Source organism: Solea solea, chromosome 20 (genome assembly GCF_958295425.1).
Source record: "Solea solea chromosome 20, fSolSol10.1, whole genome shotgun sequence".
Lineage (NCBI taxonomy): Eukaryota > Metazoa > Chordata > Actinopteri > Pleuronectiformes > Soleidae > Solea > Solea solea.
Genome location: NC_081153.1, coordinates 16,167,031 through 16,183,255, shown reverse-complemented (window position 1 = coordinate 16,183,255; position 16,225 = coordinate 16,167,031). Strand labels below are relative to the sequence as shown.

The 16,225-nt window shown below is 38.9% G+C and overlaps 3 protein-coding genes across 4 annotated transcripts; 2 read left to right on the top strand and 1 right to left on the bottom strand.

Moving 5' to 3' along the window:
* Positions 1-232: 232 nt before the first annotated feature.
* On the top strand, positions 233-5,897 carry rida (reactive intermediate imine deaminase A homolog). Of its 2 annotated transcripts, none has more exons than XM_058618410.1 (6): positions 233-385; positions 2,075-2,180; positions 2,672-2,726; positions 2,971-3,039; positions 4,916-4,971; positions 5,482-5,897. In XM_058618410.1, the coding sequence occupies exons 1-6, from the start codon at positions 321-323 to the stop codon at positions 5,536-5,538; spliced, it is 408 nt and encodes a 135-aa protein (XP_058474393.1). In that variant the 5' UTR covers positions 233-320; the 3' UTR covers positions 5,539-5,897. The 2 variants fall into 2 exon arrangements, with proteins under 2 accessions (XP_058474393.1, XP_058474394.1); XM_058618411.1 differs by lacking the exon at positions 233-385 and adding an exon at positions 550-656.
* Positions 5,898-5,985: 88 nt separating this feature from the next.
* si:dkey-284p5.3 (uncharacterized protein LOC557830 homolog) lies at positions 5,986-12,072 on the bottom strand. The gene is made up of 4 exons (XM_058618409.1): positions 11,679-12,072; positions 9,096-9,461; positions 6,700-6,753; positions 5,986-6,604 (listed from the first exon to the last, which is right to left on the bottom strand). The coding sequence occupies exons 1-4, from the start codon at positions 11,767-11,769 to the stop codon at positions 6,591-6,593; spliced, it is 525 nt and encodes a 174-aa protein (XP_058474392.1). The 5' UTR covers positions 11,770-12,072; the 3' UTR covers positions 5,986-6,590.
* Positions 12,073-12,806: 734 nt separating this feature from the next.
* Positions 12,807-15,833, top strand: rpl30 (ribosomal protein L30). The gene is made up of 5 exons (XM_058619157.1): positions 12,807-12,893; positions 13,008-13,056; positions 13,490-13,635; positions 14,834-14,964; positions 15,733-15,833. The coding sequence occupies exons 2-5, from the start codon at positions 13,036-13,038 to the stop codon at positions 15,783-15,785; spliced, it is 351 nt and encodes a 116-aa protein (XP_058475140.1). The 5' UTR covers positions 12,807-12,893; positions 13,008-13,035; the 3' UTR covers positions 15,786-15,833.
* Positions 15,834-16,225: the final 392 nt, after the last annotated feature.

Below are 16,225 nucleotides of genomic sequence, written 5' to 3'. Positions count from 1 at the left end.
GAGCTACGACACCTGTTGTACCGTAACTGTCCTACTAGAGACGCCACTGTTTTTACGTTTGCACGTTACTCCGTTGAGTGGCTTTTTAAGAGAGCCTCGTGTGGCCGTTCAGGGAATTGCAGCTTTATTGAGCTGACATGTCGCTATTTCCCGAGGTCACCGCTTGGTTCGCACTTTTTTACATAGCGCATCTGAAAAGTGCTCCCTTTTGTCGTACATTACGGTACAACTTTACAGCTGCGCTGATACTTCTGTGTCACTACTTGCAAGTCTCTGCTCGGTCTTTCGTCCACTATCAGCCTGACAGCGGAGAAGAAAACATGTCCACACTTAACAGAAAGATCGTCAACACTCCATCAGCTCCGGCTGCCATCGGTCCTTACAGGTGAGTTTAAAAAATAATGTTTAGTCTGCTCACTGTGATGTGTTCACACACTTTTTTGTAAATGACTCGAGCCATCGGGGGGTGCGTCACGATCAATGTTCGTGATCGATTAACTGACCTGCTCGACTCGACCTCATGAAACAAAGTCAAAGATTAACTTTTAGCTGCGGAGCAGAGAAGAAAGTTCAGTGGCACAACTGTTAAACATGGCAACTATCCGTCGACAGTTTCCTTACACACCTAAAGCTCCTGTTAGACAGGGAATATACAGGTAAGCAACAGTGTGCTGTCAATATACAGTATACTATATAATCAATATATAATCAAATCTGATGTTAATTGGCAATAGATCTGCACTTTAACCCTCAAATCATTTCCTAACTGTACACTTTTCTTTCACTAACTAAATCCACTTAATCTGAATAATCCAAAATCATGAAATATCTTATTTACATTAGATATTTCTTTTATTCTTTGATTAAATCTGTACCTTTTCTGAAACAGAAAGCAGAAAGCTGAAATGACTCCACCCTGCTCTGACAAATGAATTGTCAGAGCAGGGTGGAGTCATTTCAGTTTGCTGACAAAGTGTTTTTAAGGAATACTTCTCCTAAATTCCCCTTAATTTCTTTGAAATGTTTCTTTAAATTTTTTTTTGACATAGGCAGTGAAGTAAGTTTCGTATTTGTCATTTCCAGGATTTCAGTAATAAGAGACATCAACAAGTTCCTCTTTTAATTAGGAGATCACTGCATTGTTTTTACTGGCATCCATGTCATTTGATCCAGTGACTCCAAATGAATGCCAAATTGTTCTTCTGCCCTGGACAAATAGGGCATTTTTATTTTAAATCATGCTTATATCTTATATGAATTATCAAAAATGAAAAGACATTAAAAAAGCCATTTGATGCACATACTCCAAATAACAACAGATGTGATTGCAACATAACTTTTACTTCATATTTAAGTTTTCCTCATATTGTGTAGTGTATATATACAATAAATAACCTGTATACTGTACATATAGAAAACTATGAAGTTTATTTCTTTAATTAAAATCCTGTGATCCGAGACCTTATATTATCATAAGTCTTATTACGTAAAGTGCTTTCAGTTACTTTATGCTGTGATTTGGTGTAATTCAAACAAAAGTGATTTGATTGATTTCGTAATAGCCCATCTTTAAATTTTGCAAAATTACCAAAATAATCTCATGTTAATTGGGAATATTCTACATTATGTAGACTACATGAACTGTTTAACTCATACAATGTAAGGACTGCTAAGGACACACAACTGAGTTATTAAAAATTGTCGCCAATAAAATGAAAATAATTAGGCCTACCTTAAACCATGGAAATGCATTTCAAATATTAGGCTTAAAAAACGGCATGTTTTTTTGTGCACTTATAACCAGCTTTAGATTAAAATAGCAACAACCCTGACTTCCTGTCTTACCTTCCTTTTGTGGGATTAATGTATCAAATGGAGTTTTCAGCCGAATTTCTCGGTTGCCAGGTTTTATACGCAAGGCTGCAAAAGCAGACGTGCAGTGTTTACCGTGTTTCAAAAACAAATTGTATTTCAGCAAATCAAAGCAAGTCTCAAGTCCTCAAATGTGAGACTTAGGTCAAAATTGTCAGGTTGTTTGTATCTTATGTCATATGTATGTGTCTTGTGTTCTCAGCCAGGCAGTGGTGGTGGACAGAACCATGTACATCTCCGGCCAGCTGGGGATGGATGCAGCCTCTGGTCAGCTGGTAGATGGAGGAGTCCAGGCTCAGGCCAAACAGGTGAAACTGAATGAGGAGGATGATGATTATTGTTGAACTCCAGATAAGAAGACATTGTCTATCCCTTTGTTTCTGTAAATGTCTGAGAGTGTTATTAGTCCAGAAGTAATTTCCATTTTAGATCAGCACAGGCACAACTGAGGCTCAAGATTTATACCTTAACATTATAAAATGTTCCAATCTGAGATGATGAACATATAGCCATTAGGTGCATTTTGTGTCAACGCCAGTGTCTGTGTTACTCTGTTTTGTTATTATGACATATTTAAATGTGCACAAATAAAGCTACAGCACCAACAAAAAACATGACCAGATATCAGGATGTAAATTTAAATTCTAATGAGGGATGCATAATAAAGGCTTGAAGTTAGATTCAATAAAAAAAAAGAATATTAAATTAAATAAAATTAAATTAAATGTCTGTTATAATTAAAAGTCAAGGATCATGGAACCGTGAAATGTGACATTGACTGACTCTCTTCCTTCCTCAGGCTCTCGTCAACATGGGGGAGATCCTCAAAGCTGCCGGCTGTGACTACAGCAATGGTGAGACTGTAGTACAGTACATGTAGTACAGTAAGAATGTTCAGTCAGTGTCTCTGCTGCTGCTCACACTGTATGTTCTACACCAGGGTTTCTCAATCCGGGTCCTGTGAACCCATACCCTCCATGTTTTAGATGTCTCAAATGGTGTGCTGGAGCAGGGAGACATTACCCTCCATCTAAAACATGGAGGGTAATGGAAACCCCGTTTTAAACCTAAACTAATCAAACTCTCTCTGTGTTTCAGTGGTGAAGACGACTGTGCTGCTCGCTGATATAAACGACTTCAACAGTGTCAACGAGGTCTACAAGACATGTAAGTAAATGTACAAACATTCCTTTAGATAAATGTAGGTATGTGAGAAAGCATGTGTGCAACTGGGCAACTGATGAATTTCAACTTATCGCAATCTAGTTAATGCTTAAAAGCAGCCACATGGGGGCAGCGTTTAACCAGGCAAGAACTACTGTAAGACCTTGCTGTTCTCAAGTTTGTCAAGATAATGAGGACAGTGTTCTTTTTTTTTTTTTTTTTCCATTGCTAATTTCTTATGTGGTTGGTTGATAGAGGTGTTTGAACTCATCACATCATTACTACTTGTCGCATGGCTTTGATTTCTGAAGTTAAGTGAATGTGAATTTGTCTCTATTTCAAATAACCCAGAGACATGCACTTCAGTGTCCAACTGCTCCAACAGAGATGACTTGTTGTTGTGCTGTTATTTTTTTTTTTACTTCTAAAACTAAAACAAGTATATTTTATATCAGAAAATTACTTAATATTTAAGTAATTGATATTTAAGTAAATGTCATATACTTTAAGAATTAAGTAATATTATAAAAAGTGACTTCCACTTCTACCAAAGTCATTTTCTGGTGAGAGACTTGTACTTTTACTCAAGCATCCCTTTAAGGTACTTTTATACAAGACTGATTTGATGCATTATAAAAAATTAAAACATGAACTATAAATTGGACATTAAGTAATTATAATGCTTGTGATTCATTCAGATAAATATTTGTTTTTAAGTGCACAGTTCACTCATGTATTTAATAGTGTAAAAGCCTGTAGTAATAACAGTCGCCCGCTGTAATGGAGGAGATGCAGTGGCTTCTGTGTCAGTGACATCTCTCAGAAAATGACTGCCGCTCACTGACAGACGGGCTCACTCAGCTCTTCCTCTGCTGTATGAAAGCCGGCTGCTGCTGCTGCTGCTGCTGCTGCTGCTGCTGCTGCTGCTGCTGCTGCTCTTGCTCTTGTCATTTCCTCCTGCATCACAACAGACCGGTGTAATGGAAGCTGCAGCGCGCAGTGAGTCGTAAACGGACACCCAGGTGTAACGCGACCCCTCTCGGTGAGCTTTGCTGCACGGACCATTGACTCTGATGCAGACCTGAGCTCGGTCCCTGCTTCAGACTCTCCCCAACCCTAAACCACAGGAAGGGAACTTTCCCTGACCTTGATCAGAAGAAAGGTGTCCACTGTGTCCACATAGTCATGTCAAGTTTTCAGGCTGCTAGTCAGGACTCTCACAGTAAAAAAAATTGTATCTGGTGACTTTTATTGAGGCATAGAAATGTCATTTGTAAGTCTGCCTTTTTATGTCATGCAGTGCTTTAGACATTTATTAAACCACCACTCAAAGCCACAGAGGTGAATTCAGTTTATTTGCCAATTAAACAAGTTTTTTGAAAGATTCCTAAAATATTTGTTTCTTCTTTTAAATGTGTTAAGCACTGTATAATGTTTTGTTTGGTCTTTGTGAACAGAAATTGCGTACAGTTATTTGTAAGCTGCGTCGTTCATTTAAAAACAGGCAGTACTATTAGACCTGACCGTGGGAGTGTTTGTTTTTATGACGGCAGTGCAGGGTTGGGCGGGGACATGAGGCGTTTATCCCTTTAAACTGCTGAACAACTGTGTTTATTGTGCTGTGGAATTAACCACCACTGAAACTTTTCGTGGGTGCTTCTTTGTATTTTCAGTCATACTCCCAACGTGTTTGCGGCTGTCCGGCTTTTTTAGCACAGTGCTGCTGTTGCCTCCACCTGTTTTGGCATAAAACAGATCACTTCCTGTGTGCAGTGTGCGAATGTCGCCGGTCGACAAGAGATACTGAGAGAGTCGTGTGGAGCATAATCTGCATTGTGGGACCATTTGACAAAGTTTTCATTTCTTGTTTTCTCTCCAGTTTTCAGCAGCAACTTCCCGGCGAGAGCTGCCTACCAAGTTGCGGCTCTGCCCAGAGTAAGTACAAACACTAAACCTGTACGCCAGTGGTGTCAAACATATGACCCGTGGGCCAGAACAGGCCCACCCGAGGGTCCAATCCGGCCCGCAGGATAAATTTGTTAATACTAATTATGATTACAGTCTGCTCATAATGTGAAAAACTACATTTGTCAGCTTCATATACCTGTGATAAATGTGTTGTGCCTTTTGTAGATCCATTGGGAAGTTGTTATGCACATGTGTAAACTTTTGCATAATGTTGAAATTTCAGGTTGTTCATAATACGTTTTGTAAAAAAAATACACTTCATTAACTGTAAAAAAAAGGGGGGGGGGAACATTTTGGAGATCCTGTTGTTTAATAGGTTATTATGCTATTAGATCAAATTGTGTTGTATGTGAACTAAAATGAGTTTGACACCCCTGCTGTGTCAGAACTCTAGTTGGTTTGGTTCACACAAAGAAATCATAATAGTCACATAGTCCATGTTATTACATTTTCTCTATATGTATCTTCCATTTTCAGGGTGGACTGGTGGAAATTGAGGCGGTTGCTGTTCTTGGTCCTCTCTCTGACTCTTGACTAGCCGGCCACATCGCAAACAAATTATAGTCAAACCACTGAGTGGTCTCACAATCGTCCTGCAGAAGAAAAAACAATCGGCCATCTTTATTTTTGTCATAGTCAGATTTTTTATTATTTGTCTTGGATGGTTGACTTCTTTCAGTATTATATACCAATGGGAATCTTTCTATTAAAATTGTCAACCATAGAGAAGCTGTTAAAACCTACCAGCATTTAGTTTGTGATTTATTTCACATTTAACATTCAGTAACAGATCATCACATTCCCCTGCCTCCGTGGATACATTCACTGTCTTATATTAACCTCCTTTTGTGGCATTTCTGTCTTAATCTCTAATAAAGACATGAATCATTGAACTGCTGTTCTCTGTAATTATCAAATCATCTTATAACCTATTTGCATGTTGACTTTCCAGAGAGAAATCATCACACATCAGAGACAATAAAAGATCTCACATATTTATTTGGTACTTTACTGATCAGAACTCATCCTGATGTTTAAAATCAGTTCTCCGTAAACTTACAGTGAGCCAGCTCTTCATATTCTTTACAAACAGTTGTCAAATCAAAGCCAGCTCCAAAAACAAAAAAAAATATTTCATAAATCAAATAATATATTTTGGCTTTGGTTTATTTAAAATAACAATTTTATAGAAAACTACAGAATGAACTCTTGAAGTTAGATTAAAGACATCTGCTATTATAAATGTATATACTCTTGATAAATAGAGATTTGAATGAATAAGATAATCTGACATGATTGCATCCTCTGAAAGTTAACACACCCACTGAGAGCTGAAGAACTCAGTCTATCGAGAGTTATTATTTTTGTAGCCGTACACAATAAAGAGGAGAAGAAGGCACAGTGGAGACTGAAGAACCCTGACTGAAAGTGGTTACCGCAGGGTCTGCATCTTGGCAACAAGGTCATGTCTGTTTCTCTCTCACACACACACACACACACACAGCCTTACACATACTTTTACTCATGCATACAAACAATTAAGACACGTCCAAGCAAATAATCTGTGCAGTCATTCACATGGTGCTTCATTCACTGGGAGCTGGAAGTAAATTCAAAGAGAGAAACATGTTCAGAAAATGTCACAGAGAGTGTAATGTGTGGATGTGAGATTCAGGAAAGTACAGCTGAGCTCACCTGGTTCTGCCGCCATACTGGGCTCTGCATCAGTCGCTGTGCTCTCTGCTTTTTCTGTTGAGGAAAAAACACAGGAGGATTTGTACATATGATAAATATGAGAAATAGTTATATTTAAAAGTCTGATTGACCTTGGGCTCACTGGTGAAGTTTAGGACATTAACCATTAACCACAACATCTCCTGAAGCGTCGGGTGTCGACCTTGATGTTTTTATTTGCACCGGTCCATTTTGTGTCGGCACGAGTATCGATTCTCCTTCATTGGTGCCCAATATTGTTACCTGAAGGTGAGTTAAACCAGACGCGCCTGTTGTATGTAGGTTTGTGTGTGTGTGTGTGGGTGGGCTTTGAAGACTTGGATTGTGGTTAGGTTATGGTTAGACATTAACTGGTTAAGATTTGTTTAAGCTGTCTAAATGAACGGAAGTCAATGCAGTGTCCTCAGAAGAGTAGCTGTGTGTGTGCGTGCATGTGTGTGTGAGCTTGAAGCAGTTTATATAAGCTGCACAGAGTTTACCTGACGCTCTGTTCCGTGGTCACTGTTTATTGGTTTCATTGAAAAGTTTGGATTTATTTTTCACAGCTTAAACTACATTTTACAAACTACTAAAAAAAAAGACCAGCACTGGTATTGATTCAGATGTGAATGGCACCTGACCCCAATCTACAGTCAGTCAGACAAAGCCCAGAGTGTTGTTCCACATCTCTCTCCCCTACTTCCTGTCATCTTTCTTCATCCAAGAACAGGACAAATAACGGAGTCCCAAAGTAGAAGAGACAACACATTGTATTGCATATTGAATTGATTTGGACTGAGTCTGTTTCTAAAAACATTAAGTATTGAGCCTGTAAATCCAAAGGTTCCAAAAATTCCAGCACTGACCAACATCTTGCTATCAATGAGATGCTTAATTTTCAGCTTCCAGCTTGTGACTGGAGATTATCTCAGAAAAGCACAGCGGCACACCTGACTGCTAACAGAGCCAGAGCGACCTCATCCTGCTTCATGTGACACTCGATCCTCTCTCTTCATTGGCTGTGAAATGGAGGCAGGAAGGCTCAGCGGGCCTGACATCGTTCGTCGCCCAGCGGCATGCCCTATACGTGTTGGCATGCTCTAGTTTCTCTGTGGACTCCAATTGCACCTTAATGACACTATGGTAACAACAAAATCTTTGCAACAAACACACACACACACACACACACACCTCACCCTGGCCATCCAAACAAGGCTGTGGTCAAGCTTGAACTGAGAGTAAGCTGGTAAGACAACAAAGGTTGTTGAAGTCAAACGAAAACAAAGGTGGAGGAGAGGGATTACACGGCATGAGTTTTAACCCTGAGCAAGTATCCTGTCTTTAAGGGTTAAGTGTGTAACATGTATAAGGTTTTTTTTTGGGCAGAAATTTAATACACAACCCATAAATGTGTTTGTTTAGGTGTATACATGCTTAAAAAATGGTTTGAAGCCACCATAATAAGACTTGAGGCAAGTGCCTATGGAGGACACCATCTTGCAACGCCAAGTTTCTAAAGCAGTCGAATGGACAAACCAGTCAGATTGTGTGTTTTGGGTTATAAAGCAAAAGCTTACTACACAAACCAAGAACAATAATATCCTTTCTGGTATTCAGGGGCCACTGTAGTTTTCTAGACATGCTTGGAAAAAAGAAAGGTGAAACAAAAGGAGTTCCCCATTTGTCAAAATCTGCAGTCTCACCATTTGACGTCACTAATTCATACACACCCTACGTTTAAAACTTAAAACAATAAATGGCTTCTATAACTATTTTGGGCTCACTTATAGAAATTGACAGCTGCTGGGACAGTAAAAATCGAATATAATAACATTCATGAAAATTGTTCATTAAGCCACTGTCGTCTGATGAGGTAACGTGATATATATTGAAACAGATTGTTTGAGACTAACTAAATAATTAGAGGTGTGACTCATAAACACATTGCTGTGTTCACCCTGGTGTGTTCATTAAAATCCAGTTGTGTGTGTGTGCGTGTTGTTGGATACGCCTGGTTACTGCCAGAGACTGGGGAAGATCTAGGAGAACACATCCTGTACCTGGATGTTGTGGCAGCCCGTGTTCATTGGGTCACCACACAGGAGGCGGAGCAGGGCTCAGGTTACTAATGGTCAATGAAAAGGAAAATGGTACATTTTGTCCCTGATGAGTTCCTCATATCTTAATAGGACGTATTGATACTGTGACTTTTGTTGTCTACTCTTTGCAGCAACTGCCCTTTAGCAACAGTTCAATTGATGCAGATCCCGATGTCAACCTAAGCGTCATCCACATGCAACTGCAAAGTGGGATGAGGGGGGAAAGAGACATTTATAAAGTGTCACTGCTCTTTTGAAAAGCTTTTCTCTGAAGCATACCTTGCTCCGGAGCCTCAGCTGCAGGCTCTGAGGAGCTCGCTGCTGTCTCAGTGGTGCTGTCTGCTGCTGCCACTGGTGCTGTTTCTGTTGTTGTTGCTGCTTCTGCCTCTGCAGCTGCTGCTGGTGCTGTTGTTTCCGCAGCTGCTGCTGTTTCTGCAGCTGGTGCTGGTGCTGCATCTGCAGGGGGACTGGCTGCTGCTTCAGGCTGAGGTTCCTCCGCTGCCGGTGGAGCTGCAGTAGTGCTGTCTGCAGATGTGGCTGCTGCAGCAGGTTCATCCACAGGTTTAACTTCAGTGCTGGCAGCAGGCGTTTGGTCCGGAAGAGTTTCACTGTCCTCAGCTACATTGCCATTTTCATTGGCTGCCCCTGTCAGGAACACAGCGTTCAACACATTATCCACAAAAAAAGACAAATTGAAACAAAACAAACATATGAAATCTTTCCCATATATTTTTATTATATTTTATTTGTGTGTTTTTTTTTTGTTTTTTTTTACTTCAGTCTGACAATGTACTGAAATGACAACTTTAGTTTCAGATTTACTGCAGTAAAATATCGGCTACAGAATTCAGAATGATCATAATCAGGTCAGTTTCATGACTGGTGGATTTCACTTTGAAATTCTGCAGATTTCACTTGCAGAATATTAGGCTGTATGACTGGGATATTTTGCATTTATGACATCCCCTGATTTGCATTATATATTTAAGAACCTGGCTAGTATGAAAATAAGAACCTGATGCCTGTGAAATGGATTAGGATTAAATTCAAGTGTCCAACTATGGGCTTAAAATCCTACCATGTTCACCAAAATAGATGAGCTCAATAGCAACATAGAGTTATCTAAAAGAAATCTGTTCCTCCTTGAAATAACTGGTTGAAAAACAAAATAGACATGTGTCGCTGCTGTTGCTATGTGCAACAAGTGACAAAGGGAGTTAATAATTATATAAATTGTTGTTAATTATCATTAACAGCGTCTTAGCTCTGTGAACGGGTTGCTATGTGTTTAGAGATATAATGTATCACTTCCTTTTGCAATGCAAATCCCTTTTGAGACATTTTTGCATTTGTGTAAATCACAGACTTCATGACATGGGCCTGTGTCTTAAGTTTTCTTGAAGCACAGAGGAGAGTTGATGCCAAAGACATTTAGGAACTTAGAGCTGGGAGGAATATCACTGGTCATGGTGAGGTAGTTTGAATACATAATATGTCATTTGCAAACTGGTAACATGATATTGCTTGATATTTGTCAATATATGTTCTTACACACACAGACATGGTATGGTATAAGTATTATATGAGTATATGTATATTATATCATACTTTAAACAATATTATCATAAACATTTGTTCAACTGCTTTGCTAGAATACGTGGGTCAGTATATGATTTGCTGCTGACCAGTGACTGACAGTCCTGTGGGGTTAAACTAACACTTCCTTATATGAATAAACTTTGGTTAATAAATGTCACCTTGTTTATTCTGTCTTGCGCGTGACAAGGATCAACACAGAGGAAAAAGAGCTGCATGCAAAAATAAGAAAAGCTCCTGAGAAATTTCCATCTGACCTCTAAGACAACAATTACCGGCACACTCAGTGTTAGGGTTGGACAACAACCACAACAACAACAACAACAACAACAGTAGCACACAAGTAGCACAAGTCAATGCACTGTGTCTCCATATTTTTATGACAATAATATGCATGTTTAAGGAACACTAGAAGGAAATACAAAAAGGAGAATCTTTCAAAGGCTGTTCATTATAAATAGACAATGTCCTGCACATACTGTATTTATAAGCTCCTCTTGTGCACTAGAGCCAGGTCATCTCTGACCTCCTGCAACAAGGGAGGGTCTAAAGTGGCCTCTCCATTTCCTACTGAAACTGTAGACTGTTACCAAATCTGCTTTCGTGTTGCCGTCCCTCTTGAGGAGGACAGAGCCAGAGACCAGTGTTAAATAATGTCAATAAACTTTCCCATCCTGTCACCGTGGAGCTGTGGCTCACTAAATGTACAGCAACCAGATACTGAACAATGAGAAACACACCGGTGGTCATTTGCATGCAGACTGTGACACTGCTATCCTTGTCAGAATTATCAGATGAAAGTGGTCGATGGTTTAACTTTATATGGAAGCAGCAATTGACTTCCAACATGTCCTCCAACATGTTATGTTATATTCTGATTATTTATTGAAATGAAGTACTTAGTATTTGAGTGTTTATTAATAAGTTGATCCCATAATTGTGAAAAAAGTAATGAGCATAAACATGTCTACATTGAAGCCAGAGACATCTTATATATATATACAATAAAAAATAAAATAACATTAAATGAAATGTAATGGAAATGAAGTTGAATTAAATTAAATTAAATACAAATTGTGCAACTAAAAATGCCTTGATTAATTTTTGTGTAGAAAAACATTGTTTCCATGCTTTTTTGCCACCATTATTTTGTAACCTAATACTTTGTGTTTGGCCACTAAAAATAGTTACACACGCAGTTAACTTGTATCTATAAGTCAAAAACGTCATTATAATGTTCTATATATGTTGTAAATCTTACGTCACCTGTGGTGCTGGCTCCGTTGCTCTCCTCGGGCTTAGAACTCGGTCGAGTCGTGTCTACCGCTGAAGTTTGGGAACTGGTGGAGCATCCCATCCTGTCCTGCGCTCACAGAGACTGGATGGTGAAGTTCAGAGTGAACCGGTGAGGCTGTAGCTGCACTGGTGACGTCGAGCATAGATATCGTCTATGTGAATGAAGAGGAGTCCTCGCAATGAAGAGCGAATCCCTGGGAGGTAAAACACTTAAGACTGTGTCTGCTTGTAAAAAAAAAAAAATTCCCCTGCTCCTGTGCGTAATTACGCACCGCAGTTCTCCTTCCTCTAGCGTCAAAGAGCTCACGTCGCGTTTGTCAGTTCCTAAATGGTGTTTTTGTTGTGTCCTAAAACATAAGCTGTTACCAAGAGGCTGTCACAGGTGCAGAAGCACATTATTCACTTAGTGCGCAGTGGCCACCTTTTGGGGCGGAGAAAGTGGTGCCAGCATTTAAAATTAGACCAAATGCCAAGGTGACGTTGAGCAAGAAAACAATTAATTATTTAGCTACTACCCGACAAATTAAAACTGTCTTCCACCAGGGGGTACCCCGTATTTGCTATGCATTCAGAAGAAATCACTTCAATTAATTGTAGCAGATATTATTATTATTAATAATAATAATAATAATAATAATAAGAAGAAGAAGAAGAAGAAGAATAATAATAACAATAATAAAATAACAATAATAAAATAATAATAATAACAATAATAATAACAAAGCATGCTATACGCAATAACAAACAAACAAACACTGAGAAATAAAATGTTTAGTTGTTCAAATTTGGGAAATTATGAGGCTTCTGTACTAAAGAAGCTGAACAAACTACAAAAATAGAAATACTGTAACAGACATTTAAGTTTGAATTTTACAACTAAACACATGATCTCGCATGAACTACTCAAAAGTATACGAGGCGATTTTGGCCATTTCAGACCAACGGTATTTGAAGGAACTTTTCCTAGAGCTATTGTGTGATAAGGTTAGGATAAAAAGTGATACATTGGGCGAGAGAGCCCGGCAATGACTGCGTGCAGTCCTTGTTTGAATATTATTATGGTTGGTGTTAACGGGCAGTCAGCGGTGTGCGCAATAGTCTTCTGCGCAGGTCCTCGGATTCATACCGGCGCAGTGCATGATGGTCCTTCCTTTCTCTCCGAGGCCATATTGGAGTTATCTCACAGTAAGACGAGCTCTGCGTTTTCTTGATAAAAATCACGTTTTCTATCACATTTTGACATCTCTTTTCGTCCCACACGTTAACAAAACACTTCTCTTCCCCTTTCGTCGTCCACAGGTTGGCCGGTCAGGACTTAACCGCAAAAATGGTGGCCGCTAAGAAGACGGTGAGTTGTGCGGGCGGCTGGGGCCGGGGCACACGCTGCTTCACGTGGACGAGTTTATCTGTCAGGGCCTGCTAACCAGCGCCGCTAATGTCCTTAGAAACCAATCTAAAACAGTTAACATACACAGTAAAGCGTGCGGTTGTTGCTTTAATACAATTATATTGCCGCTCGTGTCTGTTTGTCTTAAATAGCCGTGTACTCGTATGTTTTCTGGCTTTAGATAACTAGCTAATGCTAACTTGCTAAATGTAATGTACAGCAAATGCCAGTTTAGTGACATTTATTCACATAGTTCTACGCCAAAATCGCACCACACTGCCGTCTTTGTGTCCACTTGGTTTATCTTTGGATCAACTTCATAAATGTCTGTTTTGCCTGCAACATTAGCTGTTAAATTCGGGTGGTCATATTGGATGATGTGTGTTTTATTCAGAAAAAGTCCATGGAGTCGATCAACTCCCGACTCCAGCTGGTGATGAAGAGTGGCAAATATGTCCTGGGCTACAAACAGTCGCAGAAGATGATCCGGCAGGGAAAAGCCAAGCTGGTCATCCTGGCCAACAACTGCCCTGCTCTCAGGTAAGACTCCATAGACCTGTCTGCATCATTAGGCACAACTTTGCTTCAAGAAAGCGTGTAAATGATGTAAGTAGAGCTGCAATGATTATTGAATGAAACGTCAACTATTTTGATAATTATTTGGTCAATTGATCAATTGTTTTTTTATTAATTATTCTTAACTTTCCAATTTCTCTTCTTCTTAAATGTGAATAGTTTCTGGTGTATTTAATCCATTTGAAAAAGAAATAAAACTGAAACAAGACATCTGCGAACATCATTTGGGAAACTCAACATCAACATTCCAATCAACATTTTCTGACATTTTGGACTAAACAGTACTAGTAGAGTTAACCAAGAAATAATCAAATTGTTAATTGATTATGACATTAATTGTTATATGCATTTCCAGATGGTAGGAAACCAGCCTGTTGCATACAAAAACATCAAGTCATGGGTCTCTAAATAGGAGACTGCTCCATGAAATAAAATTCTAATAGCAGACATTTCTTATGTTCATGACACATATTTGTTGTAAAGCTTCTAACCATCTGTGAATTTGTGTCATAATAAATAAAAACTGACAAAGTTAATGAAAATGCAGTAATGCAACATTATAGAAACAACTGTAAAAACCCAAAGAACAACAAAGTGACAGACTCACTACAGTAACACTTAAAGAGAGCAAATTTGTTTGTTTCTGTTTACACTTTGGTTATGCCATTGTTTTTAACAGATAAAACCGTCTTTTTCAATAAATATGTTTGATTAAATAAGTACATTATCTTTATACATGTTATATTTTAAAGTATAGGCTGAGGAAAAGTCTGGCTTCTGGTTCACTGGGAATGTCTGATTTAGAGGGAGATGATGATGGTGGTATTGGTTCAGTTTAATGTGTTTTTTCTTTTACAAGCAGCTAATAGAAACACACTTGAACAATAATGTAAATCATTTTAAAATACAGAACATGAAGCATATGTTATTCCCTAACATTGTTGTTGGCTTGATTGAGAGTTTTTGAACATTTACATTACACTGACTTTTGTGTGACATGCATATCACGATTCAATATCTTCAACTGTTACAAATGAGTTGGACATATTGTGTCTGTTGGGGCAGCATGATTTGTCTGCATGTAAACGATGCAGTTTTTTGTATTGTCTGCCCTCTTGTATTCCCTTCTTTGGCTCATTTTCTTTGCCTCTGTTTTATTCAGGAAATCTGAGATCGAGTATTACGCCATGCTGGCCAAGACTGGTGTCCACCACTACAGTGGAAACAATATTGAGCTCGGCACAGCCTGTGGTAAATACTACAGGGTGTGCACATTGGCTATCATTGATCCTGGTGAGTCCCTGTTTTGATATCAGTATTTATGTGAAGTACCACTAACACTAATCCTATTGAGAGCTAAAGATAGATTCCAGTGGGTCTACACTGGCATATTAAATGGAGTAATGGAGTTTTACAGATCCAAGCGTGTTCCAGATGCTGTCTGGTAGCAAAATTGATACATGGGTATTAGTCTAGGGTTACTGGTACTTATCTTCGTGATGTACCTGAACATCAGTTAAGGTCTGCAAACAGACTAAAGATTTCAACCACATCATATTAATTCATAGATCCAATTAACCTGCTCATTTAAAGTATTCTTGTACACAACTTGCACAAACCAGGTAATGTCTTGTTTTTCCCTTTTTTTTTTTATTTACAGCCAAGCTGAATAGAAATAATTTTCATGCTAGAATATCACTGGTTACATTTACATGACATTAGAAGAAGGGACTATGACATTCTAACACTATTGCATCTTAAGTCAAACCAGAGTTGGATTAAGCTGCTCGGGATGCTTTGTGCATGCACCACAGCTCCGCCCCTGACTTGTATCAGGAATTAATATAAGAAGCCTGTATGCAAAAGAACCAGTATATGTTTTTTAGACTCAGAAGGAGAGAGATTGTTTTATCAGCTTAAACATTTTTAAATGGGAGCATTAAACTGCAGCCTTTGTGGTTTGCATGGTTTCAAATTTAGATGATTTAAGTGGATGTTTTCCTGCTGCAGTATTGTTTATAAAATTTTGATCCACTAACCCTTTCATGTTTTCTTTTTCAGGTGATTCTGACATCATCAGGAGTATGCCAGATCAGCAGCAGCAGGCTCAGTAGAACTGTTTCCCCACCCCCTTGTCATAAATAAAGTCTGAGTTAACAGTTGATGCAACTCCTGTCTTCATTTATATTTATATATACTGACTGTCCTCGACAATGGTGTTGGTCCTTCAAGTGTCCACCAGAGAGCAGCAGTGGTGTGCTCTTTTGTTTTCTCAGATGACAGTCAAGTCTTCCTATGTGAGGGATTTTCTCATCTCTCTTACTTTGTAAACAGCAGTGATGGAAACTATGTTTTTAAACCAGCTGTGACTTCTGTCACGTAGCATGACAGGATTATCAGTTCATGTGTAGGCGATCATGATCCTCCCAACTGTCTGCTCTTGTTCGCATAACTGTTAGAATTACACAACTGGTATTTGAGGTGGGGTTTTTTTTCTTTTCCCTTACATAAACCTTGGAGATGATGGTCTGCTGTATTATCTGCAGCATGTTCA